We start from the raw sequence: 27,961 nt of genomic DNA on the forward strand, positions 1-27,961 counted from the left end.
GCAGTATGTATACAAACCTATAACGATGTGACTACATTTTTACCCCATAACTCTATTTCTGGATATTTAGTCTATGAAAACAACACGAAGTACTTAAGAAGTCATAATTGAAACAGTCTCTAAATTAGGGACCTAACTGTTCAATAATAGGGGAATGGTGCATCCACTTTGTGGACTATTGTACAGCCATTGAAAGCGAAAATGATGAAGGCTGTATAGCAATGTGAAAAGCATTCCAGATATAATGATTAGTTAAAAAGCAGGATATAAAATGGTGTGTATACTATGATCACAATTGTGTGAAAGGACTGTTGAGAAATACATCAAAAAATTTTAGTTGGTTGTTAATTGAAAGATTATGGGCTTCCCGCCTCCCCCTATTTTCCATGTTTTCCATAAAATGCTCGTATTATTTTTAATAAAAATTTTCATTTTAAAAATAAACTTTTTAGGAAGAAAAAGGAAAGTTAATAACCAAGAGATTAGAAGAATCACCTGTTTAACTCAGTGCATGGTTGCCACGGTAGACGCTTCACTTTCCCGGTGATAGCAACACGCTGGTAAAGTGGGATCTAAGGCGGACGGTAGCAAAGCCTCCCGCTGTCTATTTTCTTGTTTACCTTCTCAGGTACTAGCAATGCATGTTAACAAATTAAGGGAAATGGTACTCATATCATTATTATCACGTATTTGCATTATAACCAACCAACCATCAAAATACTGAAAACCTGCTGAAGCAGGCAGAAATTATTTTTTAAAAAATTACATTTGGGGAGTATGATGAGTATCCCATGGCTGGATAAAATCTTAGGGACCATCTAATCCAGTGTTCATTTTTTGTTTTGTTTTTTTTTATTCATAAACTTCTTTCATTAGAATACATAATTTCTCAAAGCTCTTAGGAATTTTTAAAATTATGTCATTTTATCACTGAACATGAGAGAAAGATAATTTTAAAGAAAACGTATTTTGAGATTGCTGTATTATTTCAGAGAGCTAGATAGGTAGTTGCCATCCAGATAACTCTGACTCATGGCCACCTTGTGTACAACAAAACAAAACGTTGCCTGGTCCCGCACCATCCTCGTGATTGTCAGCATTTAGAGTTCATCATTGCCGCTATTGTGCCAGTTTATCTCACTGAGGATTTTCCTTGCCCTCGCTGGCTCTCTACTTTACCAAACATGATATCCTTCTCCAGGGATTGAGCCTTCCTGATGACATGTCCAAAGCAAGCAAGTCAGACAATGTTCTGTTGTGATCCATAAGGTTTTCATTGGCTAATTTTCAGGAGTAGATTGCCAGGTCTTTCTTCCTAGCCTGTCTTAGTCTGGAAGTTCTGCTGAAACCTGTCCACCATGGGTGACCCTGCTGATATTTGAAACACCAGTGGCATAGCTTCCAGCATCATAGCAACATACAAGCTACCACAGTAGGACAAACTGAAAGACAAGTGGTGGATTATTTTGGTAGCATTATAAAAATCTATCTTTATACACTTTTTACAATATTTGTAGTAAAAACATATATTGGCAAAGTTAATTTTCCATTTAACAAGTGAAGCCCATGTTTATTTTACTTTAAATTAATTATTTTAAAAATGTAAGCATTTATTTTAAAAATCAAATTTATTTTAAAACATTGAAGTAAAGCTATGTTATGACATTAAAAATGGACAAAAAGATCTTGCCTAATATGATATTTGGAATTATTTCATCTTGTATATAAAAAAAGGCAAGTAATTTATTATGCATTTTAAATGCTGTGTTTTGTTTCAAAATGATTAGCAGAAGTTTCAAACTATTAATTTTGATGATTTATCAAATCATTCATAGGTACGGGGAGCTTTTATTCACAGTAAATGAAATGTCAAGTTAGATAAAATTGCCACTATACTTTCTCTTTTAAACATGATTTAAGGTATTAGAAACATCTTGGTAGGCTATGTAGAAATCAACACAGGATGACTACATCTCAGATTTCATGCAGATGTCCTTGAGACAAATTTGCAAAATTATCACGCTCCTCAGTAACTTGTAACTTTATGTTGTGGTCTTAAAGCAACCATTACGTGTATAAATTAAACAATTTATGACTAGGAATAAAAGCAATTTAAATTGCATTAAAGTTAAAAGTATCAACATAGCTAGCGGTGGTCTGTTGAATGACTGAGTCATAAATACACGTTGGTCTCCATTAACACGCTTCCTTGGTACAAATTGGGAAACGCTCAAACTCTTATTTTTAAATAAAAAATAAAGATTTTAGATTGATTAAAAAACAGAGAGAAAAAGAAATGGAAAGAGAGATTGTTACCACCTTGGAAGATGATATCAACCTCTTGAAACACCTCTATCACCCCCAGAGACCTCTGCTGTAGCATAACCTTGTGGATTAAGTAACCAAGACCAGAGAAGTTACATGACTTGTCCCAAGCCACACAATCAGCAATTATTGTGGCTTAGTTCTCTTTAGCCACAAGACAATTTCCCTTTCTATTTACAAAAACTGCTTTCATTCGACTTAGGCATTTGAAATGTAGATACACTGGACATGATTAGGTAAGCTAGTTATCCTAAATTGTACTAAATTTGCTTTTAATAATCACAACATATTCATGTCATTTCTAAGTTTTTCTCTGATTGATGATATTGAGCTTCTCCATTGTCTCTTTCCACAGATATAGTCAATTTGAATCCTGTGTATGCCATCTGATGAGGTCCATGTGTGTATAGTCACCCGTCTATGTTGCTGAGAAAAGGTATTTGCAATGAATAAGTTGTTAGTCTTGCAAAATTCTATCATGCGATCTCTGGCATCATTTCTATCACCAAGGCAATATTTTCCAACTATGGATCCTTCTTTGTTTCCAACTTCCGCACTTCAATCACTAGTAATTATAAATGCATCTTAATAAAATATTGACTATTTCCTTGTTATATGTTACTATAACATGAATGTATAGTAACATATAACAAGGAAAAATTCAATGTTTAAGTCCTGAGGCATAACATAAAATATTTAACCATAAAATACATAAACTTTCAAAAATGTTTAAGATAAAATACTATTTGCACAGCACAAAAGTTAATGAAATATTCTACAATGGTAGCAAAAAATATATAAAGTTTTTTGCTTAATTTATTAACTCGCAAAAAAGTACAAATTAAGAAATAGCTAATTTTTAAACAGCTTTCTGTAGTTCCATTTAATGTTCCGTTTTATCTTCGCATCTGAAAAGCCTTCCTCATGGTAATGATTTTAAAGCATCACGTATTTAATTGGTTTTTAGTATCAATAAAACTATCTTTGAGCTATGATCACAATTTGTATTCCTGTAACTAAGACTTAACAGGAATGGGCTGAAGAGACTCAGGATGCTAAGCATAACTCTATGAGAGATTTGAACTTAGCTGGTTCAAAAAAAAATACTTTGAATGTTTTATGTCTGTAAAGAGACAAGGGAACTTGCTGGCTTGTATCCCCTTTCCTATTAAAGTCATGAGTGTTGTGGATATTACCAGTATTTAGCTCAGTTATATAACGAGTCAAACACAGATACATCGAAATAGATCTTTGTGTATAAAGTGGAATTGAAATGCTTTGATAAGATAAAGGATGTCAGTCATTGTGAGCAATGATGGCAAGAGAGGCTTCAAAGGGACATGAAATACACCTGGTGATGTTTGACTCTTTCCAGGTACAGAGGAACCACTCTTTCTTTCTTCCCATAGCATACCCTCCAAAACTCAGAATGGGGATAATGGGGCAAGATATCAGTCAGTTACTGATATTTAACCTAGCATTAAAACATCAGAGGCAGACATTAGGATGTTATAACAAATTAACAACCCCGCATAGCCCCCAACTTTAAAAAAATGTGCCACCCCACTGACTAAATTCACATGACTAACAAACAACAAATGAAAGTTTAAGACAGAAAGCAAACAATATACTTTAGAAAAATCTTTAATGTGTTGTTTTGAACAATTCTATGAAACTTAAATATGTAATGTAATTATATTTTCTATTAACCCATTTCATTGTTAGATTCTTCACGCAGGGCTCAATCGTTTTATGATTATCAGTGATGTCAAAAGATTCTCAGAATGTCTCACCAAATCACAGCCAGTTGTAAAATTTCTTCAGTATTTAAAAAAAAAAAAACTTTTGAGCACTAGGACAAGGAAAGGTATGCTACATAGAGATGGCTTTTTTGTTTTTATTAGTATTTTGTTGGCAGTTCAATTCAGTTGGTTTCAACAATATTTACTGAGCACCTACTATGTACCAGGCACTGTACTAGATGCTGGGGACACAAAGATGAGTAAGACGTGGTCCCTGCCCCCAAGGAGCTTACAAACTCTTGGGAGCAAACAGGTAGTGCAAATACTTAAAAGTTTATTCTAAAATGAACAAAAATGTCAGTAATGTAGTAAATATCAGGCCTTTAAATATAACGGTATGTCATTGTTCATAATGTCAAGGCTGACAAAATGAATACCATTTTTCACGTGATAAAACAGTAAAATCATTAAGACCTAACTTGAAGATTCACATGATAAAGTACTAAAAATTTACACCACAGTTTTCAAGTATTTCATACTTAGAAATATTATTGCCCACATTTGTGCTACAGTCAAAGTCATAATTCCAGGTTACTGCATCATTCACATCTCAGCATGCTGGGATTCAGTTTCTCACTGAGTTTATGAATAAGAACGGCTAACTCCTCAGTTGCTTGGCTCTTGTCCTCCAAAAGTTCATAACGAAGACTGGAAATATCTTGCTTGATTTCTTTTAATTCGCCTATAGTATTGGCATTAAAAAATAAAATTAGTAGTTTGCCCTTTGGGAGTGAAAGTCATATAATACAAATACATTTGCTTCATAAAATCTTCAAGGTATCTCTTTCAGATTTATAAAAATGTTTTAAGAAATGCTTGTCTTTAAAAATATACTGACCTTTGAAAACAGTTATAGTTAGGTTTTAATGGTAAAAATTGGGTTAATGTATTGTCCCAATACGTTGTATTGATCATCCAACTTTTAACAAAGGGGAATTTCTCTGATAACTGACCCACAACCAGGTTACCTCCTTTCTGTCTATGGGGAGTCCCTTTGGCTCCCTCAGGCATAAGGGTTGAGACCTACCGTTCACCTTCCAATGCTAGGTTACAAAGGGATCCTAGCAAAACTGAAATTTACTGAAAATGAATCAATCTATTTAACAAACAAATTCTAATGACATGGAAGAAGTAAATTCTAAGTCAAGTTTTGAAGAAAGGGAAGGGAAGGGAAAAGAGTAGGGGCGTATACTGGGGAAGGGGAATAGTAATGAACAAAAGCATGGAGTCAGGGAATAAACAGATTAGTTTTGCCGGCACAGAGGATCTATGTAACAAACAATGATGAATTTGAGGAGTTTAGGTATGATACCACAGGTAATATGTAGACACCATGCTCTTGAAGAGAATAGATGTTTGACTATTAAAACACAACTGCTCTTGTAATTCAGTTCTGGCAGCTTGCAAATGACTGTAGTGTAGATAAGCCATGGACTTTCAAAAGTGAACACTGGGGCAAAAATTTACCTTGAATCCAAATAATGATTCTTCAAGTCACTGATAGGTTGGCTTAGCTTTTTATAGTAGCATAAACAGCATGTATAACACACCTCTTACGGTATTTCCCGGTATCTTTAAGATGCCTCAAATATAATTTCTATGTTCTGTTTTATAGGAGGCAGAACCTTTTTATTTTAAGAAATTCTAACTCTTCCTCAAGGATACACACAAAACATTTGTAGATTCTTTTCATGGCAAAAAAAAAAAAAAAAAAAAAGCTTCTTCTCCCTTTCATGCATGGCAATGTAGAGGGAATTGTTGGTTGGCACTGAGCCAGCTCCAACTCATGGCAACCCCATGTACAACAGAATGAAATGTTGCCTGGTGCTGAGCCATCTTCAGGATAGTTGCTATCTTTAAGTCCATCATTGCAGCTACTCTATTTTGAGTGCCTTCCAGCCTAGGGGTCTCATCTTCCAGCACTGTACTGAACAATATTCTGTTGTGATCCATGCAGTTTTCACTGGCTAATTTTCAGAAATAGATTAGCAGGCCTCTTATTTTGTCTGTGTCTGGAAGCTCTGCTGAAATCTGTCCACCATGGGTGACCCTGCTGGTTGAAATACTGGTGGCATAGCTTCCAGAATCTTAGCATCATGCAAGCCACCACAGTATGACAAACTGACAGACTGATGGATAGAGGGAATAAACTGATCTAATTTGAAATCACAAGACCAGCCTTTGGAGGAAGAAGTGAGTTCTCTGTTCAGTGCCATACTTAGGCCATAAGTCTAGTGGACTCCCCTTCACCTTCCTGTTACCATATCCTACTTCCTTGTTCTTGAGTCATGGGAGACCACGCACTAAATATTGTTATAATCTGCCAATACAGTAAACACAAATTAGTTTCTTTGAGCTTCCATTTCCTCATTTATTAAATGAAGAGGTTAAGCTACATGATCTATATTTTTATAGTTGGAACTTTATTCAAAACTCCAAATTCTCATTAATTCATTTCCTCTTTTGTACAAGGGCCTAGAAGATGCTCCTTGTTTTCTGTGATGTTACGGCTGTCCCATTCCCCTTTAATCACTTAGTTTTTTCAGGGAGGTTGCGGTATAATTGATCAGATTTCTACTTTCTAAATTATAACCTTATTCCAATCCTGTCTCTCTAACTGGATTTTTGCTCATTCTCAAACTTCCCAATCACACCTTCATAGATGTCTTTTTTACATACACGTACCATCTTTTTACGCAAATAATGCACACAATATACATTTTTTGCCAACTTCGCAACCTTCCCATGCATTATTTTCACAAGTGCAGTATGCCAATTTTTTTTTTTTTTACATTTTGCTGACTTCAATTTTTATTTCTGATCACATGGAAACTTCACTCAAGGTAAGTATTGTCAACTTAAGTTAATAGAAACAAATGCACAATTTTGATTGTTTATTGTCCAATTACTGGGGGACTACCAAACTCGATCCATGACTTCTTGACCATGGCGTACACCTATATTATACAATTATGATCAAATTCTCAGACTATTTTTATACACATAAATAGGAGACTAAAAAAAATGAACAGAACAAGATGATTTACCCGTAATATGGGAGGTTGGCTGAATGAAGCCAAAATCCACTTCTGGAAATTTCACAAGACATGTGCGGTATACGCGTGGGCGTGCTATGCCAGAACTGTTTTACTGAATTTCATCATTTCTGCACGTTATATGTGTGGGCACGTTATTTACATGGGTGCACTATTTGCAAAAAATACGGCACTATTGGATTGACTCATTTGCAATGGGTTCCTTGTATTAATCAAAGCTCATCTTCAAAGCATCAAAGCCCATTAACAGTTGTATTAAGTTTAGTCCTTTCTTCTCTTACCAGTACAGATAGATCTAGTGGTGTATCATTGGTGTTTGTAGTGGGTTGAACGGTGATCTTCAAAAAGATATCTCCATGCCCCAAAACTTTTGAGTGTGACCTTATTAGAGAAAAGGGTCTTTGCAGATATAGTTAAGGATCTCCTGATAATATCATTCTGGAATAGGGTGAGCCCTAAATCCACTGACAAGTGTCCTGATAAGCAGGAACGGATTACATAATAAGCAAGGTACGAAAGGGCTTAATTGTGTTTGCTTACTAATCTGTGGTACACATTTTCACTGTAGCTTGCTTACTGTAAGCCAGTGCATATCATGCTTACTGGTGAGTCCACCCCACTTATAAAGGACGAGAAGGGAAGAAGACACAGAAAGTCACGTAAAGATGGAGGCAGAGATTGGAGCTATGCTGCCACAAGCCAAGGAATACATGGAGCCACCAGAAGCTGGAAGAAGCAAGGAAGGATTGTTCGCTAGAGCCTTCAGAGAGAGCATGGACCTACCAACACCTTGATTTTGGGACTTCTGGCCTCCACAACTCTGAGAAAATAAATTTCTGTCGTTTTAAGCCAAGTAGTAATTTGTTATTTGTAGTAATTTGTTATGACAGGCCTGGAAACTAATACAATGTTAGAAGCTACAGTTTAAATTTTGGAGACAACTTATTTCTCCCAGGTTGATTTCTTTTTCAACTCTGAGCCTATGCTTTGCCCTAACCCCAGCCTTTGATGAAAAATTGTTACAATCCAGACATAAACTCTGCCCAGGGTATGCCTAGAAAAATAGGTACGCTTACATAAGGAGCCAAAGAGAAAAGTGAACGGCAAAAGAGAAATCACAGACAAGAAAAATGGATTAGAGCTTTGTTTCTAGACAACAGAGTAGAGGTTTTTCTAAAAGAAATGTGGATTCTGTTATGAGCCAACTATTATTTTACCTGTATCACTGGAAAATTATCACTAATCTGAACTCAAGGAAACAAAACTGATAGTGCTGGCCACCGGATGGAATGTTGTTGTTATAGGGCTAAGATCTCCCAGAAGGATAACATTCTTTACAACCTCAGAGTCCGTTGGTGCATTCTAGGCAGAGGTAAATGGCCTCTGATTGACATTTTTAATAAATGTTTCTTAAAAAACAAGTTTAGAAATATAACCTTGAAGGAACCCAAATTGTAACCTGGGACTGTATTTTTACAGTATGACTCAATATGAGGCTTTCCAAGTTCATTAAGTTAGTTGTTAAAGGAAGTTTCTCAAACTAGAGATGTTTACCTTCATTAACTTCATCATTTTCTTTGTCTACTTGTGCTTTCAGAACATAGCGCTTTATAAGTCTTTTCATTATCTGCTGTTGGGCAAAAAGAAATGATTATATCACCAATCATACATATAAGTAACCTGGATTCTGTTCTCCAAAGAGCCTTACAATTCCTGTACAGCAAACAACTCAGGAGAGAAATTTCATTTAACTATTAATGAAGATTTCAAAACTTAACCCTTTTTTACTTTCCACTGAGACAGACTACATAAACCACAAACATGCTTTTTACCTCAGAAATGGAAGAAGCTCTTTAAAAAGTTTAAGTTGGAAGATTTCAACTCCTGGTTTCTCTTTGAGGTAACGTGACACAACATTATCGCCTATAGACACTACATTTGCATTTTCTCACTATTTTTTTTTTTTAAATATGACTTTACGCTCCATGCAGAGAATTTGGAAAATGAAGAAAAGAACAAAAGAAATAAGCAAAATCATCTATAATTCTACTACCTAAAGATAATCACTGTTGTTATTTTGGCGTATGTCCTTCCAGTATCTTTTCTTTGAATTTTGTATATGTACTAATGACTATATGTATTACATTTTATGTTTTCTAAATACCATATAAGGAGCCCTGGTGATGCAGTGGTAAAGTGCTTGGTTGCTAACCAAAAGGTTGGAGATTTGAACCCACCAGCTGTTCCATGGGAAAAAGATGGGCAGTCTGCTTCCTATGAGGCAGTTCTACTCTGTCCTATAGGGTAGGTATCAATCGGAATCACCTCGACAGTAGTGGGTTTGGTTTGTGGGTTAGGGCATGGGGAAGAGAAGAGCTTTAGATTTGATTTGGAGTCTTAAGTTTTGAAATAAACATAACTACCTCTTTAACACAAAAATAGATTTTTTATAATAACCAAAAGTCACTAGAAAGTTATGGAGTCTTGCCAAGATGTAAAGGAACCCTCCATTCAGCAGAAAAGAAGAGTTCAAAACAGGACAGTTAGTGGGAAATTACTGGGGAAAAAAACCCACTTTTATACATACACAGACTAGACTGAGACTTCTTACTTAACCCATCACATGAAGTTAAAAGATGAGCCCAAGAGTGGAAGAAGTTGTTTGCAATATGTAACCACAAAGAATCAGTACCCAGGATATTATAGAATTCTGACACGTTACTCAGAAAAAGACAAATAGCCCAACAGAATTAGGCAAGGAAATTTAAATTCACAGAAAAGGAAATCTGAATGACTTTTCACTTTCAAACAAATGAAAAGATGTTCAATTTGACTGGTAACCATGGAAAAGTAAATTAAGACAACAAATACCAATCCACTCCCATCAGTCTGGTAAATATTTTTTTTCTTTTCATTTTGAAAAAAAAAAAAAAAGTCAAATCCACAAAAAAGTAATTCATGTATATTCTTCCCCCAGATGCACCAATTTTAAGAATTTGTCACATTTGCTTTATCTCTTTCTGTGTCTATTAATATTACATTGTTTCAACCACTTGAAAGTAACTTGCAGATATCATGTTTTTATTATCCCCAAATACTTCGGGGGACGTCTTCTAATGACAAGGTTATTCTCTTATAGAACTAGGGTACAATTATCAAACTTAGGAAAATCAACATGGATCAAAAATTATCTAATACACAGTCCATAATCAAATTTTGTCTATTGTTCCAATACTGTATCATTTTTCCAAAGAAGGGTCATATATTTCTTTTAGATATCAGGTGTCTTTAGTCTCTTTTAATCTGCAACAGTTTCTTAGCCTTTGTCTTTCTTGAGGTTGGTATTTTTGAAGAGTACAGGCCAGTAGTTTGTAGTAGGCAAACATTTGTAAATCTGTTAGCACCAAGTGCTTGTGAGAGAAGGCTGGGAAACTCTTACCTTCCTGCTGCTGGGAGTACAAAGTGATATAATCACTTCCAGGTATATGACCCGGAAAAATATTAGAAACAAGTGAAAGGAGATACTTACTAGGATGTTCACTGCGTCACTATTTAGAATAGTAAAAAAATGGGAAAATAAGCTAAATATTAATCAATAGGGGGATGAATCAACAAAAAATGGTTTATTCATACAATTGCATATTATCCAGCAGTTAAAATGAAACTAGATATACATGTATAAAGCTAGATTATTCTTAAAAGCATAAAGTGAACAAAAGCAGAAAAATATAGAGCATATTATATTATCTATGTATATTTCAAAAACACACAAAACTAGTACATATTGTGACACATATTGTATGTAATAAATAAGTATACATGGGAAGAATACAGGCAAACTTTAAGATAGTAGAGATCTCTGGGGCCTGAGGAAGGTTAATGTGATAGGGTAGGGGTGTTTTAGTTGTATCCATAATGTTTTATTTCTTATAAAAATATACAAAACAAATTGTCAGAAGGTTAACTTTTATTAAACCAAGATGGTAGTGGCATAGATGTTGAATAGAATATGTGATATTTTGAAATAGTTTAGAATTAAAATTTAAAAATATAGTAAAATGAAAAACTATTAAAATATTCTTCTACAATAGACTTTTAATGCTGCCTATTGTTGGGTGCCATCGAGCTGATTCTGACTCTTAGTGACCCCAGGTGATAGAGTAGAACCGCCCCATAAGGTTTTCTTAGCTGTAATCTTTATGGAAGCAGATTTCCAGGTCTTTCTCCCACAGAGCTGTTGGGTGGGTTTGGTTAGCAGCCAAGCACATAACCTTTGTACTACCAAGGCTCCTTTTAATGCTGCCTCGCAAACTGGTACACCCCGCTAGCCTGGAATTTCATGCCCTCTTCAGCAGCAACAGTACCACAAGCATGATAAAAAGACAAGTATTTTAAAATTTACAAACAAAGCTGTAGACACTTTAGCTGGTAAAGAAAGTGAGAATAACTTGGGGCTTAAAATAAGGGTCTTATTCAGAACCATTCAGAAGGTTTTATTTAGAATTTTTACTTCTACATAAAATAAAACTCCTTCAAAATTAAGGTGAGGCAGAATGAGTTTTGGAGTAAAAAAATCTCTGAATTTGGATACAGGCCTTTATTTCTAACTAATTGAACGTAAGGTCCTTAAACTCTCTAAGTTTCCATTTCCTCATCTATAAAATGGGGATAAGAAAACTCAACTCAGAAACTGTTGCACAGATTAAGTAAGCGCATGCGTGTAAAACCACAGTTCCTGCTTATGAAAAGGTTAGCTATTATTAGTATTATTTATAAAGTTTGAAGATTAAGATACTACTACCACACACATGGGGTTGCTGGCAACAGGTCTTGTTTTGGTTTTGGTTTTACCCACACTCTCTATTTATTTAACATTATGTGAAACTATGCTTAGAAAAAGTATATGAAAAATACAGCTTATATTTACTGCCAGAAGGGAAGATAATAGGAAAAGAAAATACTTTTAAAATTCATACAGAGTCCATGTTCCCTAGAAACATCCTCAACAGAGCCCACTTAGATTACATTCCCCTCATTGTAGAGGGAAAGGAAAGGCATATTCATCTCTATTTCATCTTTCACCTTCAGCAAAAATTATAGTTGTAGGCTTCAATGTTTCCTTTCAAATTTGATGTTTTAAGCTTATCATGTAACCCAGAACATTTTTCACTTTAACATTTACAATTTAAGTGTACATATTCAATACCGCCCCAAGGTTGAGCCTTTCTACAAGGGAAGAAGATATCTGATGTTGCCCCGAAACCACTTTCCCCACACATGACACTATCGGGTAGCTGTGCATTCATTAGTTTCACTCTGGAAGGGTAATTCATGGGAATTCCAAAACGATCTGCAGCTCAGAGAAGGGGACAAAGACGGGCCGTTTCTGTTCTAGTAGGTAGCCTGGCTTGTGAACCCAAGGCAGTACTGTGCAGCAGTTAAGAACATTGGCTGCGAGGACAAATTGCCTGGGTTTAGATTGTGTCCCATCATTTGCAAACTGTGTAACCTTAGTGTCTTACTTTGTATATTGGAAATATTAGAATCTATCTTCTAAAAGAAATAATACACATAAATCCCATAACTAGGTGCTCAATTAATAACAGTATTATTTCATAATCGTTTATACTTCTGTAAAGCAAATCTTAGAGCCCTGGTGGCACAGTGGTTAAGAGCGCAGCTGCTAACCAAAAGGTCGGCAGTTTGAACCCACCAGCTGCGCCTTGGAAACCCTATGGGGCAGTTTTACTCTGTCCTATAGGATCGCTATGAATCGGAATCGACTTGATGGCAATGGGTTTATGGGTAAAGCCAATCTTGATTAGTTGATTTTAATAACAATGACACTGAAGGCAAGGAGCATGAAATTCATATACAGCAAGTAAAAGTGCTTTTTAAAATAATTACCTTTAACTAAACTTCCAACTGATTTTTTAATCAAAGCCAGTAAGTACCAAAAAATTAAATTGACCAATAACGGCTTCATCTTTCTGTATGGTCAAATTGCTAACACAATGGAAGTGTATAGATTACCGTCCACATTCCAAAACCTCCAGGAATTATCCAGATTTCTTGGCACAAGCCTAAAGGTCACTCTTTAAGGAAGACATTGTGACTCTGAAGACTATGGATTTTCTGTGTCCAGGGCGTGGAAAGCCTAGAGCATTTCCAAAATTGGAATTGAGTGCTAGCCATATGAGTGCCAGAGGTGGTAAATACCTTAAATATTACCTCTTGCAAACAAATCCAAGTTCATTTCTCAACCTTCCATCAAGTCTGTTTCAGGATTTGGAGAAAGAATAAGATATGAGCAGTTGGGTGTCTGGCTATGTCTTTCATTCCCAAAAGGAGTCAAAGATTTTCTTTTCACTTGCTTATTTTTTACTAATTCAAATTCCATTTTTATTAGACCCTTTTACATTCATTTTCTCATTTAATCCTACAGAGAAGCGAGATATGACTGTCATCCGTAGGTTCTATAATATGAATTTTAGCAATCTATAAAGTTTAAACAGAAAGTAATGGGACTGACTGAACAAACAGGAAGAACTTAGTGGAGTAGACTTTTACAAAGGGAAGGACCTTGGAAATCATGACATTTTCCATATTCTCAGACCAATCTTTGTAAGACTTCCTGACGTATTACCATTGCACAGCCTCTGTATAAACATCTGTGATTCATAACTTGCTACTCTTTCCAGACAGCTGGTTCAATCTATTTTTGGGCAACTGTAACTGTTAGAAAACAATTCCTTTGTATTTAGCCAAAATCTGCTTCACTGTACCTTCTAACTACTGGTCCAAGTTCTGCTCTTTGGAACAATGGAGAATGAATTTGCTTCTTCTTCTATTTGATTGGCTTTCAAATATTCCCCTCCTTCAAAGCCCTTCAAAGGTTCCCCTGGGTTCCCATACCATTTTCTTTATATATCAACTATTCCACATAGCACAGTCATATATCACAGGGTTTCGTGAATGTTTGCCTACTTTTTTCTCTCTCTCCCCTCTTCCCCACCTCAACAATGCCCTTCTACTCCAACTGAAAGATTCTTGAAAGCATGGACTGTATCTTTGTATCCTTATGACCTCAGACCATGCATCATAAGGGTTGTCCTGAATGTGCCATGAAGCTCATAATCTCTACATCATGTTGCCCCCTTTTGAAAAAATTTCCACATGCTTCCAATAAAACCAGACAATCTATGGTGGTCTTCAGAGATTGAACCAGAGACCTGGGCCAAAGGTGTTCCCAAACCAAAGGAGACTGTTAAAGCAGAGCTGCCACAAGAGAAAGATTAGTCCAAAGGACTAATGGACCACCACTACCACAGCCTCCACCAGACTGAGTCCAGTACAACTAGATGGTGCTCGGCTACCACCACTGACTGCTCTGACTAGGATCACAACAGAGGGTCCCAGTCAGAGCTGGAGAAAAATGTAGACATCTAAATAGATATAGGAATTCAGTAAATAAATGATAAAGGTGGTATTAAATATCAACGGAAAACAGATTATTCAACGCACCCAGCTGTATAATTATCTGCAAAAAATAAATTTGGATCTCTACCCCACATAAATTCAGATCTCCACTCCACACCTTAAAACAAAAAATATTCAGTATGGGTCATATGAAACCCTGGTGGTGCAGTGGTTAAGCGTTCAGCTGTTAACCAAAAAGTCGGCAGTTCGAATCCACCAGCTGCTCCTTGGAAACCCTATAGGGCAGTTCTATTCTGTCCCATAGGGTCGCTTTGAGTCAGAATTGACGTGATGGCAGTGGGTTGGTTTGGTCATAGGTCACATATTTTCATATAAAAAGTAAAACCATGAAACCACTAAAGAAAATAGGAGTAAAAAATTTCTTAAATAATATTTCACATGGAGGAAGATCTTTTTAAGTATAACACAAAATATGAAGCCATAAAAGATTTGTTAATTTGACTACACAAAAATTAAAAAGTTCTGGATAAGAAAATATAAATATAAATAGCAAAAAAAAAAGAAAGAAAGACTATAACAAACTTCAAAGAAAAGTCTCAACTCTCACCATAGAAAAAGGGTTGATTTTCTGATAAAATATAAAGAGTTCTTCTTAATCAAAAACAAAAAAAATCCATCAAGAAAAATAAATATAAATTGGATCCTAATCATTGAAAACATTAAACATGAAAAGATGGTCAAGTTCATTTATGATAACGAAATGCAAAGTAAAACCTCACTGGGATACCATTTTCACCTATTTGGTCAAGATAAAAAACCTCTGGTGGCATTGTTGGTAAATCAAGGAGGAAATGAGTACTCTCACACATTTATTTTAAGAGGGTAAATTGGTACAAGCTCCACTGAAGTCAATTTGATAATAGCTAAAAAATTGAAAGCGCACATATTCTTTAATCAGACAATTCTACACATTTGGACATGCCTGAAATGTCATGTATACAAGGTTGATTAAGGCAGTATTGCTTGTAATAGCTAAATATTGTCAATGTCTTCTATTTTCATCAATGGAAGACTGATTAAATACATTAAATATAACCATATCATAGAATATAATACAACCATTAAAAAGTAAGGTTTTGGTAATCAGTGTGCCAAGCAATCTGGCAGAATTTTCTGCTTCTGAAAAATATGAAGAAGAGGACTATACCCATTCATTGACATCACTTAACACACTATGAATGATAAATTCCTCAATTCTCCTTCTTGTGACCTTGTATACATCAGAAATCTAAACATTTGATAATCACAATGATCAACCAGATAGAAAATAAAAGACTATCAACTCTTCTGAGTTGGGAGATTAGTGTTCAAATAGCACATGCAATATCAAAATGCAAAAGCTATTTTAAAGTAGTACTAATGAAACAGTAGAGCCCAACAATCCATTTGGAAAATGGACCGCCGGAAAGAAGAACCTGGAGAAATGCATCAGGTTTTCATATCCTCCTCTGTGAGAGCATGATTTGTCCTAACAGACCATATCTCCTACTGCTTGCTCCAGCTCAAGGTATACATACGTGTTCACTGGAAATTGTGGTAATGCTTTGCTTTCAATATTGCAAAAGCTACTTTTCTTCCTCAACTAAAAAAATGAAGGACTTGGACTCTGATTTCTGAAGTCCCTGCCAATTAAAATAATATTTTCTCTCTTCTGGACTGTTCTAATCACACATATGAAGAACATCATTCTATTCACTATTTACAAACACACGCACACAACACAAACATAGACATATATGGAATTACAGACAAAGAGAATGTCGAATGAATTCTTACCTGGTAACGTGTTGGCTGATTGAGAATGTTGTTAAAACTGTGTGATTCAAAAACTCTTGAGTTAGACTGAGTGAAGAGGTTTAACTAGGAAAAAATACAATTAACCTAGTAAATTAGAATACATTTGTTTGGAAATCAAAAACATAATCTACTTTATTTTCCTTGATAACATTTCTGGAGTCAACGTTTCTGAGGAACATTTTATGGGAGTTGAGTGTTAGAAATGATTTAATGTATTTCGAAAGGTAAAAATTACTGTGAGCAACATGCTCACATTTATCAAAATGTTGGTAAGATGTTCTATAATGGAACTTTTAATTGAAGCTATATTTTAAAAAAAGTTGGCTCCTACTAAACATAATTTTTCATGGAGACCTTGTATACTTTATCAAAATGAATTCACAGCATCTGGAAGAAAATATTCCACGGAAGTGGTTCTATCTGACCCTGAACTTAAGTTCCTCTCCTAGCCTTAACAGACACACACTGCAGGTTTGGATGTTATCATTTGATTTTTTTTAGCCTTAAAATGCTAGCCAAAATATTACATCTTCCCAAGAATCACGGCCTTAAAGGGAGCCAGGTTCACGACTTTAGGGGAGAATTGGGCTAAAGAGTTTGGTTTTCTCTTTCTTTTTTAAAGTTTAACTTTTGAGTGGGTAGGAACAGTAGGCAAGAGGAGCCCATGGTTACTGTCTACTCTTCAGGTATATGAACAGGGCCTGCCTCTCACTGGTGGGCAAATTGCGACCTATAATGTGGGATTCAAAGGCATGGCCCTCTATCCAAAAATCTGTAATCATCCCACCACCTGACTTCCCACCTTTCATTCAAGTTGGGATGCTAGGCAAGAAGGAAGTGGTACTGACAGGAAAAGATCTTCCTGATTTAGCTCTCTTACAACTGTGCCAGGAAGAAACCTTGGCTAACAAAGTTAATTCTCCTATTTCCCACAGGAGGTCAGTATCTGACTGCTGACTAAGGTTAGCTGTCTAGGTTAGCAGAAAAGATTTCTTGAGGTTCCTTCCTCTTCTCAAACCCCCACCTCCCCTCACACACAAATATAATTTCTCCCAATTTTTACTACAAAATGTCTATGAATAGGAATATGATCAAAGGAACTTAAACAGCTCCACGCACAATTTTAAAAATTAAATCAAAATGGCAGTTTTTAAGCAGATAAGGGGAAACTGAGAAGCCAGTGAGCATGAGTCCTGAGAGGTGAGTGCCCAACCTTCCTTCCATTTCCAGGACTCTGAGAAAAGCTACTCTCTCCTGTCCATGCTGCAATACACGCAGGAAGGAGCTCCCTAAGTCCAGCACTTCCGCTTCCCTCACATTCCCGTGCACAAGCTGCCTTTCCTTTCCAGGGGTCTTACTAGCCACAAGCCATTCTGGATAAGCGATTCTGGCTGCGCTCTTACACCTGATTCTTGGTATTTCCCCCTTCCACATTACAACAGTATCAGGAAAGAAGTTGGTGAAATCCAGCTGCCTACAGAAAGAAAACTTCCGGGTGTGCTCTGTGAAATGCAGAGTGGTGAATTCTCACACTTGACAAGTTTCCTTTTTAAATAATAAAGTCTCAGTTAACACATTGCCAGGAAGAAAGCTCCTTCAAAGCAAAGTCGACTTCAGCAATAGCGGAAGCTGCCCAGAATGACAATGAGAGCCTGACCCCTTTAAGAGACCAGCTGAAGGTACAGCTAGCGGTGAGGAAGCGGGCAGAAATCATGCCAGGGCTGCAGCTGCTGAGCAACAGAGGCGGCCAGGTGCAGCAGCAAGATCTAGCATCTGGTGTTACAAAACGTGAGTTTCAGACCCACACTGATGAGCCCGTGTGACCTTTCATAAGTGAGTTTACTTTAATAGCTTCAACTGTCTTACCTATGAAGTGGGAATAATAATAATACCTACCTCACAGCATTGCATGAGGTTCAAATGTACGGCAAAGCACTTTGTAAACTGTGGATGAGGAAGGGCACTGATAATTTGTTGACGCTGGGACTTTTTATACATCTCATATAACCCTCACAAGAACTCTACAGAGTTTTCTCTTTCAGATAAGGCAATTAAGGCTCACAGTGGTTAAGTGATTTATTTGTGTTACTTGCTAAAAAGTCATCAGAGCCAGAATTCAAATCTAGGTCTAACACCCAAGCTCTTTTCCTTGCATTATAGTGCTTCTCACTAGATACATAGGAAGTATTTAAATCATGGGATGGCACCGCCAAAGGATGTCTTGCAGCCTAGTAGCCTGAAGAGCCCACATCCAGGACAAACAAAAAATGAGTTAAAAAGGTCACCTGTCACCTTCTTAGAGAATAAGACTTCAGGCCATCTTGAAACTCACATCTATTTTAAAGAGCAATAAATTAAATTGTACTATGTTTTCTTTTTTTCCCAGTTTCAACCAAGAAAAAATATCCACCTCTGCTCAGGAAAGTCTACTTTATGGACAGAATGTTGCTATCTTGTGGACTTCTAGGGAGCTACAGCGACAGATCATTTCCAGCATATTGCATCTCCACATCTAGGCGAAAATTATATTTTAACCCTACACATTTGCTCCTATCTGCCTCCCTCCCTATTATCTGAGGTTCTGCCTACATCCTTCTGTCTCATCTTCCAATTCGAGGTCTGAAAATTAAGTTTAGGAAAATAAAATACCATCACGAAAATAATTTCTTTGTTTAAAGAATGACTCAGCTGGGACAACTCAAGGACAAACCACTTCCGCTTATTATTAAAAGGGATATTTTATGGTTAATATTTGAGGATGCTCTGAGGCCTGTACCAATTTTATGAAGTTAAATGAAAAAAGATTATTTAGTCCAATGAAGAGTTTCCACAAACAGGAAGATTATGATGGTGGTGAACAACACATACACCAAGAGGAAAATCTGAGATTAAAACGACTTTAACTTCAGAGTAACAGTTGAGAAGCATGGCACACGTAAAACCACAGTGTTTTCTAACAATAACTTGTCTGTTTCCTTTTAACAAGTTAAAGAATTTTCTTGTTGTTTGTTTCTAATCTGGTAATTTACATGAAGTTCTCACCAAAAATAGGTCATAAGCTAAGTGACTTCTTGAAACTTTATGATGATTTTAAGTATTAGTCTATGAAAGACCATGGAATGGACAGTTACTTTCAACATCTTCTAAGTTCACACATAAAAATTATTGAATGAACAGCAAAAGACGAAGAGAAAGAGACAAAACATTAATTTTAAAGTCTTGGTAAGTTTTTAATACCTACCCTGGACTTTGAGTTACCCATTCCCATTTCTATGTCCTTCCGTAACCTTCTCCTTCTGCATCTGGAAAAGTTAATGATCCGCATGATGAAATAAACAAACGATTTTGGACTAGGAACTAGACTGAAAGGTGGAGGTAATGTTTTTCCATCATCAAAATAGGATAACCAAAGTTTTGAACGAGCAAACTTCCATTCGACGTCACTGTCATCCTGTGTCACAGAAGAAAAGAAGAATAACTGATTTTAAAAACTAAACAGTAACTGATTCCAGCAGGGTTTTGCACTGAACCTAAATTAAAGTGATTTATATACATTTATGTGCATATAATCTCTATGGGTCTACATAATATTCTGAGTATCACTTTTATGCTATTCATTTTTGATTTTTCGCTTCCATGAGCCTCTGTTTGTACTCACTGAAATTTAACCAGAATTTTCTATCTTCCTTCCAAAGGCAAAGGAAAAAAGCAAGAAAAATTCAAGATGTGGTAGAACACTCATGGGAACCCCTGTTGCACTCCTAGAATACAGCTTTGGAAAGTCCATACTACCTATCTAGGTGGTAAAGGCCCAGGCTCTCTCTACTCGACTGTAAGCCTCTTCAGTTTACACGAGCTCAAGCTTCACCATAAAGGCATATAAGCAGATACAGGATACTCTTGGGATGGGATGTCAAGGAAAGACACCATGGATAGAAAACAGGTTTACCTCAATTTCTTGATATGAGCTATTGATCATAGCAATTAGCATGTTGAGTAAAACAACCACCATCGTTACATTGTATATTCCATAAAGAACATATCCAATATTCTCTATGAATTTGTGATCGTATTTGAGCACAACGGAAGTCACTTCAGACAACCCAAATATTGACCAAAACAAAGTCTTGAAACTTTCTTCTACGCTGTTGAAAGAATGAGGTACATAGTAAGTAAATTAACAGTTTTCAGTATTAAAAAGTCCAAAGTAAAAACAAGTTAGGGTCTGAATATTGCATAGATGTAAAATTACATCACAATAAACTCCATAAGTAGAGTTATTCTGTTACAATATTTAATAAAAATTCAAGTTTTCAGGAAGTAATGATTAAATGGTGCCAATACCGAGCTTTTCCATAATTTGTCATCAAGTGAAAATTCCCTGAACTCAGCAGTACCCCATTTGTTTCCTCCTGTAAGGAGGAAAGTTTGGGTTTTGATTTGGTAGATGGTTTAGAAAATTTAAATCAGGTTTTCTGGAGTAGGATTGTTAGGCTGTTGGGATTAAAATTAAATACTCACTACAAAAAATATACAAACATATTCCTTGCAGCATTATTTGCAATAGGAAAGAATAAACACAGCCTAAATATCCATCAGTAGGGGACTGGATAAATACATTTGGGTACACGTATGCAAGGGAATGCTATGCAACTATTGAGAACAAAAATCGAACAAATCTGTCTTCATCTGCTTGTACGAAATGATGTCCAAGATAGATTACTAAGTGAAAAAACAAGGTGTGGTAAGTGTAGAATTTAAAAAATTTAAAAAAAAAGAGGGATACACAAATACATATAAGAAGGCCTGGTGGCGCAGTGGTTAAGCGCTTGGCTGCTAACTGAAAGGTCAGTGGTTCCAACCTACCTAGTGGCTCCGAGGGAGAAAAGACCTGCTGATCTGCTCCCATACAGATTACAGCCTAGGAAACCCTATGGAGCAGATCTTCTCTGTCCTATAGGGTTGCTATGAGTCGGAATTGACTTGACAGCACACAACGACAACAATAAATACATTCTTGTTTATGCAAAAAAAATCTCTGGAAGTATACAAAAGAAGCCATTGTCTCTGGGAACTAAGGAGAACTCAGACTGGAGACCCAAGGTGGGGAAGGAGCAGGCTTTTCACTCGAGACACCTCTATTCAAAATTTTGCCACAAGCATATACCGCCTACCTAAAACTAACAAGGACCCCTGGTGGCAAAGTGGTTAAGAGCTCAGCTGCTAACTAAAAGGTCAGCAGTTTGAATCCACCAGCTGCTCCTTGGAAACCCTATGGGGCAGTTCTACTCTGTCCTATAGAGTTGCTATGAGCTGGAATTGACTCAATGGCATGCCAACAACAACAAAACTAACAATGAAAAACTGAAGAGGAAATAGAATGAAATATTCTTGTTCTTTCCCCTTAATTTCTATAATCTACCTCCTGATCCTTCCATCACAGAAATTAGCACTGAGGCCCTGACCAGACTAATTGCCCACTTTTATCCCTTAAATGAGCTTTGCCAATGTGTATGTGGCTGATTTTGCCATAAAACCAAGTTGTAATCACGGATATGTGAGCCGAATAAATAATCCTTAAACTGAACAAGCCCACATGTACAATTCTGTTACAAAGAAGGGTTTGAAAGGAAGTCCTTTAACCAGAGGAAGATTTATGGGGGAAACAGAACTTTTTAAAAAATGTGTTAAAACAGATTCTAAACAATAATCAATCCTATAGATCAGTAGGTTTCCATACTTGTTTATTAATTCATCGATTAATTCAACAAATATTGATCGAGCAGCTACTTTGTTCTAGAAATTGTGCTAGACCCTAAGGATAGAGGGGTGAACAGAACAGTAACTATCCCTTACAGAGCTACTCTCTATTAGGAAAACATTTGACTATATCATGTTGAGGCTACTGTTAAAAGAAGACTAAAAATCTACCACCTTTTTGTTTCTGTCATGACTTTAACAGTATCACACGTTCTCCCCTTCCTTCCGCTTGCTCCTCTGCAAACTGTCCCAACTCTAACTTCACTTCAAATCTAGATGGAGTGTGTGTGGGAGGAGGAGGGTGGTACAAAAGAAAAAAAGGGTACTGGCAATTCTTGAACACCCACTGTGGGCAAGGAGCTTTATATAAATTACTTTACGGTACCTTTACATAAATTACCTTTATATAAATTACCTTAACTCTCATCTAATGCCTTATTTAAACCTTCTTCTTGCTGTTGTTAGTTGCCATTGAGTGGGTCCCAATTCATGGCAACCCCATGCACAACAGGATTGGACCATTGTGATCCATAGGGTTTTCATCGCTGATTTTCAGAAGTAGATCACTAGGCCTTTCTTCCTAGTCTGTCTTAGTCTGGAAGCTCTGCTAAAACCCATAGCAACATGTAAGCCTTCGCTGACAGACCAGTGGTAGCTGTGCTGAGGTGCAGTGGCTGGGAATTAAACCTGGTCTCCTGCATGGAATTACCACTGCCCTCCATTTAAACGTTAGTCTGTAGGGTCGTTATGAGGTGGAATTGACTCCACGACAATGGGTTTGTTTCTTTTTTGGTTTTTGGTGCTCATTTTGCAAATAAGGAAATTAAGACACCAAAGGCCATATAGTTAGAAAACAGCAGAGATTGCACTCAATAAACTGGCTTGATTTTCAAGCCTATGTTCTTACTATACATAATGTTACCACCTCCCCAGAGAAAACAGTGAAGAAAATAGAATGTATAAAGTAATGCGTTATCATAAGAGTTAAAAGGAGGAAGGAGGCAGGAGCGGCACTGTGTAGGGGATATTTATGTCCTTCCCCCACAGGGTTCAAATAGCTTTTTCCCTTTGTTACAACAGAGTTTTAATTCTCTTCCATCTATACGAGCTGCTCTACATTAACTATAAACAATTTAGATGTCTGAGAAGGCTTGATATACGAGTCTACAGGGAACTTACTGAATGTCTGTTTTGCTTCCGGCTTGGCATTAGAGGGTACAAAGGCGCGCAGAGAAGGCTTGTGCTCCCCCCACCTCAAAGGGCTACAATATGTAGGAAGAACTCTGCCTCCAGGACAACAAATACCAGTGAGTGAGAAAAGATCTCATAATCTGGATGTCCACACGCTGAGGGACTAAAAGGGACAACCACTGAGGAAGCTCAACTGAGGAAGACTTCACGGAGAAGGTGAGTGCGAAACTCTGAGAGCGGAAACCAGCATGACCAAAGGAAGGAAGCAGTATCACCTTTATGACTAGTGCCCAGTTGCTGTTGGGTTGACTCCAACTCATGGCAACCCCATGTGTGTCAAAGTAGAACTGCTCCATAAGGTTTTTAATGGCTGATCTTTCGGAAGTAGACTGCCAGCCCTTTCTTCCAAGGCACATCTGGTGGACTTGAACTGTCAACCTTGTGGTTAGCAGAGAGCACATTAACCGTATGCAGCATCCAGGGAGCCCTATCACCTTTATAGTGGGCTGTAAAACATCTAGAGATTATTTCCTCCTACCCAACTCCCTGCACTGATTAATGAATTCATTAAAATAAAAGCTGATACTTTCATTTTTAATAGTAGGACTGGCTACAAAATGATGAAACTAAATTTAATGTTATACATAATGCAAGAAGCATCCAGTATTAGAAATCTGTTACCTGATTCTCTTAAAACAGCCAGTATTGTCTAGCATTTTTCCAAATTCTGATCTGTTCTGCGGTCACGTGTTCACCAAGCTCAAAGAGATAAGCCTTCAGAGGCATTGCAATCATACACAAGCACTAATTGTTTTTAATGGATTTTTTTCCGTTTTTAAAATCATCTTTATTTATTAAAACCACTGAAATTTTTCCTTTGCTTCATTTAGACTTGTGAGAATGTCTCCTCATCATACCTTTTAATAACTTTTACTTACGTGGTAAATGCAGCGTTTACTTTAGCCCCAAGGTAGTAAGAATAAAGTATAAACATGCCAATCATAAAGGCAAGAAAGACCATAATAAAGAGGACCATGAACTTGAATATGTCCTTTACAGTCCTTCCAAGAGAGATCTGTAAGGGGCCAAAGCTCTCATTTGCAGGGAGGATGTACGCGATCCGAGAGAAGCTGAGCACGACAGCGATGGCATAGAGGCCTTCAGATATGATCTGGGGGTCAGAAGGGAGCCATTTATCTCTAGCTAGAAAAAAAGAGAGAAGGAGATTAAAAATGGAGCTTTCTAGTCATTGCTAGGTATGCAAACTAAATAAACAGACTCTATCTTGAAGGTAGGTGGTTATTATCTCAGTTGAAACTACTGTCGATTTAAGTAACTAGCCACTATTTTCCACGTTAGACAAGAATCATGCGACTTCGACATCACTTTCAATGGAGGAAACACTACTGTAAAGATCCTAAGCTGACTTCACACTGAGCAGAAAGAGGATAAAGTGCAAAGGATGAAGAGAGGTTAAAAAACTTCATTAGGCACGGACTGTGTCCGGGATGACAAAGCAGGTGACGTGACGGATTTTTCCCTAAGTTATTAGAGGTATTGATGGCTATCTTGTCATCCTACAGGTACCGCTGGTGTGAAACTTTTTCCCCCTATTCTGCGGGGAAATTAGTTCATCTAACAGTTTATACAAGTAAAATGTCATATTGTGAGGAGTGAGACTGTCACCAAATCACAGTGGTGCTTCTTTCAACAGCGGGACTGATGTATGAAGCTGTCATCGTGACTTGGGGAGCCATAGACACTGCTTTACAGCACACTACCTTACACCTTCCAAAGCAAATCACACCAGCCACATCAAAGAAAAGGACGGTCCTTTCCTCCTCCCCAGACCCTGGGTGGCACAAACAGTTAAGCGCTCAGCCACTAAACCTATGAGAACCCTAGGGAGCGCAGCTCTGCTCTGACACACATGGGGTTGCCATGAGTCAGAATCAACTTGACTGCAACTGGTTTTGTTTTGTTTTTTCCTCTTCCACAAAGCTGCCTTAAAAACTCTCTGGAACATGGGCAGAGGGACCTTCTCAACCACGAAACCCACACATACTCTAACATATGCACATGTGATTCCTTATGTTCTATCTTTTATGGTTTCTATTTTATAATGGTTCAAGAATCTAGTAATCTTATATTAGGGTCCATAACATTTCTCACCCACCAATCTCAAGGTCAAGGAGCGCTGCTGGCCCAGTGATTAAGTGCTTGCCTGCTAACCAAAAGGTCGGCGGTTGAAACTCACCGGCCCCTCCACAGGAGAAAAGACTTGGCAATCTGGTCCTGTAAACATTACAGCCCAGAAAACCCTATGGGACAGTTCTACTCTGTCACATGGGGTCACTATGAATTGGAATCAACACAAGGGCATGCAACAACAACAAGTAAACATCATATGTCATAAAACAGATATCATTATGCTTACTTTCAGAAAATTAATAAACAACTCAGCAAAGAAAGAAAAGTCGTGTAATAAAAGTCAGGGCATCCTAAAAAAATATGGGCTAATTTAATGACTCTAAAATTATTGATCTGTAAAATGAAGAAGTCGAAGAATCTACTTCTAAGATGATTACTAAAATTGCTATTGACTTACTTTTCCATCAAGCTGTTCATGCTACTTAAAAGTTACCACAGATGTGACAGATTAAGTAGTAGTGAATTGGGTGTATGTGGGAAATGAACTTTATCTGTTTATATTTTATTACACTATTAGTGTGTACTACTTATGGTGAAACAGCACAATTTCTCTTGAATATAGGATCATCAATCAATTTGCAATGAAAAGGTGAAATAATTTATTTCACACATTTAGTTAAAATCCTTACCATATACAAATTGATGAATAGGCACATGAATTAAAATGCTGTATAGTATTAACTCTATTAAGAAATAGAAGTTCTAATAACACACACATCAGTGGTCAGTAATGGAAATAATATAAGTGATGTATCGACGCATTATAGTATCCTACACAGAGGAAGATTACCTAGGAAAACTCATTAAACATTGACTGAGATAAGGTGAAATATATTAGGAAACAAAGGCTATGTATCTGGGAGTTTGAAATTGAAAGCCGGTGTCTTAGTTATCTAGTGCTGCTATAACACAAATACCACAAGTGGATGTCTTTAACAAACAGAAATTCATTCTCTCACAATTGAGGCTAGAAGACCAAATTCAGGGTGCCAACTCCAGGGGAAGGCTTTCTTTCTCTGTCTGGTCTGGGGGAAGGTCCTTGTCATCAATCTTTCCCTGGTCTAGGAGCTTCCCAGCACAGGGACCTCGTGTCCAAAGGACACGCTCTGCTCATAGCTCTTCTTTCTTGGTAGTATGAGGTCCTTCTCCTTTCTGCTCGTTTCTCTCTTTTATATCTCAAAAGAGACTGACTCAAGATACAATCTAATCCTGTAAATTGGGTCCTGCCTCATTACCATCATAGAGATTAGGGATTTACAACACATAGGATAAATAACATCAGACCACAAAATGGAGGACAACCACACAATCCTGGGTATCATGGCCTAGCCAAGTTGACACATATTTGGGGGGCACATAATTCAACCCATGACAGCCAGGTCTGGGTTAAGAAATAGGAAAGGCATGAGAGGATTGTCCTATGCTCAGGAAGGCTTGGGAAAGGAGGATTCGCTTCCTGGAAATATGAGAAACAACTCCTCTAGACCAACTGTAAGCAGTAGGACTTCTAGAAACTTTAACAGGAACTTCTCTGGGGGAAGGGTACACTTCCTGAGGGCAAAAATGAACAATACCAATTGCTTGAAATCTTTCTCATCCCCAAATCACAATACTGTTATCTGGGTGGGACTGGTGTGATTCTTAACCACCACAATAACCACCTCCCCCTGCTTGAAATACAATGCATTTATCTGTCTGAAAATGTACTTCTAATGCTAATAATGCAGAAAAAGAGAAAAAGCAGAAAAAGCAAAGGTGCTAATTTCAGACTTTACAATTTTATCTATGGTCAGCTCTGGTTACCTTAAATGAGTGAAGCAGTAAAAGATATTCAGAACTTTAGTTCATTTGTTTGTTCGGATACACAGTTACAAAGCAGGCAACCCTACATGATTTTTGAAGACTTATTTTTTCTAACAGATGACTTCTATAAAGACACCTCTTTGAAAAGTTCAAGAAGCCATGGTAACACAGTGGTTAAGCACTCGGCTGCTAACTGAAAGGTCAGCAGTTCGAACCCACCAGCCCACTCCACAGGAGAAAGATGTGGCCGTCTGCTTCTGTAAAGATTAAAACCTGTTGCTGTCAAGTCAATTCTGATTCACAGCAGCCTATAGGACAGAGTAGGTTTCCCATAGGGTTTCCAAAGAGTGGCTGGTGGATTCCAACTGCCGACCTTTTGGTTAGCAGCCGAGCTCTTAACCACTGAGCCACCAGGGCTCCTCTGTAAAGATTACAGCCTTGGAAATCCTATGGGGCAGCCCTACTCTGTCCTATAGGGTCACTGTGAGTCAGAATGGACTCGACAGTACACAACGA

General features: G+C 37.1%; 1 protein-coding gene across 4 annotated transcripts in view; it reads right to left on the reverse strand.

Annotated features, from left to right (window-relative positions):
• Positions 1-3,865: 3,865 nt before the first annotated feature.
• Positions 3,866-27,961, reverse strand: part of TRPC3 (transient receptor potential cation channel subfamily C member 3) — an 86,310-nt gene continuing 62,214 nt past the window's right edge. For 3 of the 4 annotated variants that reach the window (XM_012558544.2, XM_023741139.1, XM_023741137.1), the window contains 6 exons: positions 24,370-24,634; positions 20,430-20,625; positions 19,722-19,931; positions 16,460-16,543; positions 8,738-8,813; positions 4,667-4,809 (listed from right to left, as the gene is read on the reverse strand). In XM_012558544.2, coding sequence (XP_012413998.1) covers positions 4,667-4,809; positions 8,738-8,813; positions 16,460-16,543; positions 19,722-19,931; positions 20,430-20,625; positions 24,370-24,634 — 974 coding nt within the window. Of the gene's footprint in view, positions 4,810-8,737; positions 8,814-16,459; positions 16,544-19,721; positions 19,932-20,429; positions 20,626-24,369; positions 24,635-27,961 lie in introns of all 4 variants that reach the window. The other variant, XM_004386848.2, reaches the window with a different exon arrangement.

This window comes from Trichechus manatus, unplaced genomic scaffold (genome assembly GCF_000243295.1).
Source record: "Trichechus manatus latirostris isolate Lorelei unplaced genomic scaffold, TriManLat1.0 scaffold00174, whole genome shotgun sequence".
Classification (NCBI taxonomy): Eukaryota; Metazoa; Chordata; class Mammalia; order Sirenia; family Trichechidae; genus Trichechus; species Trichechus manatus.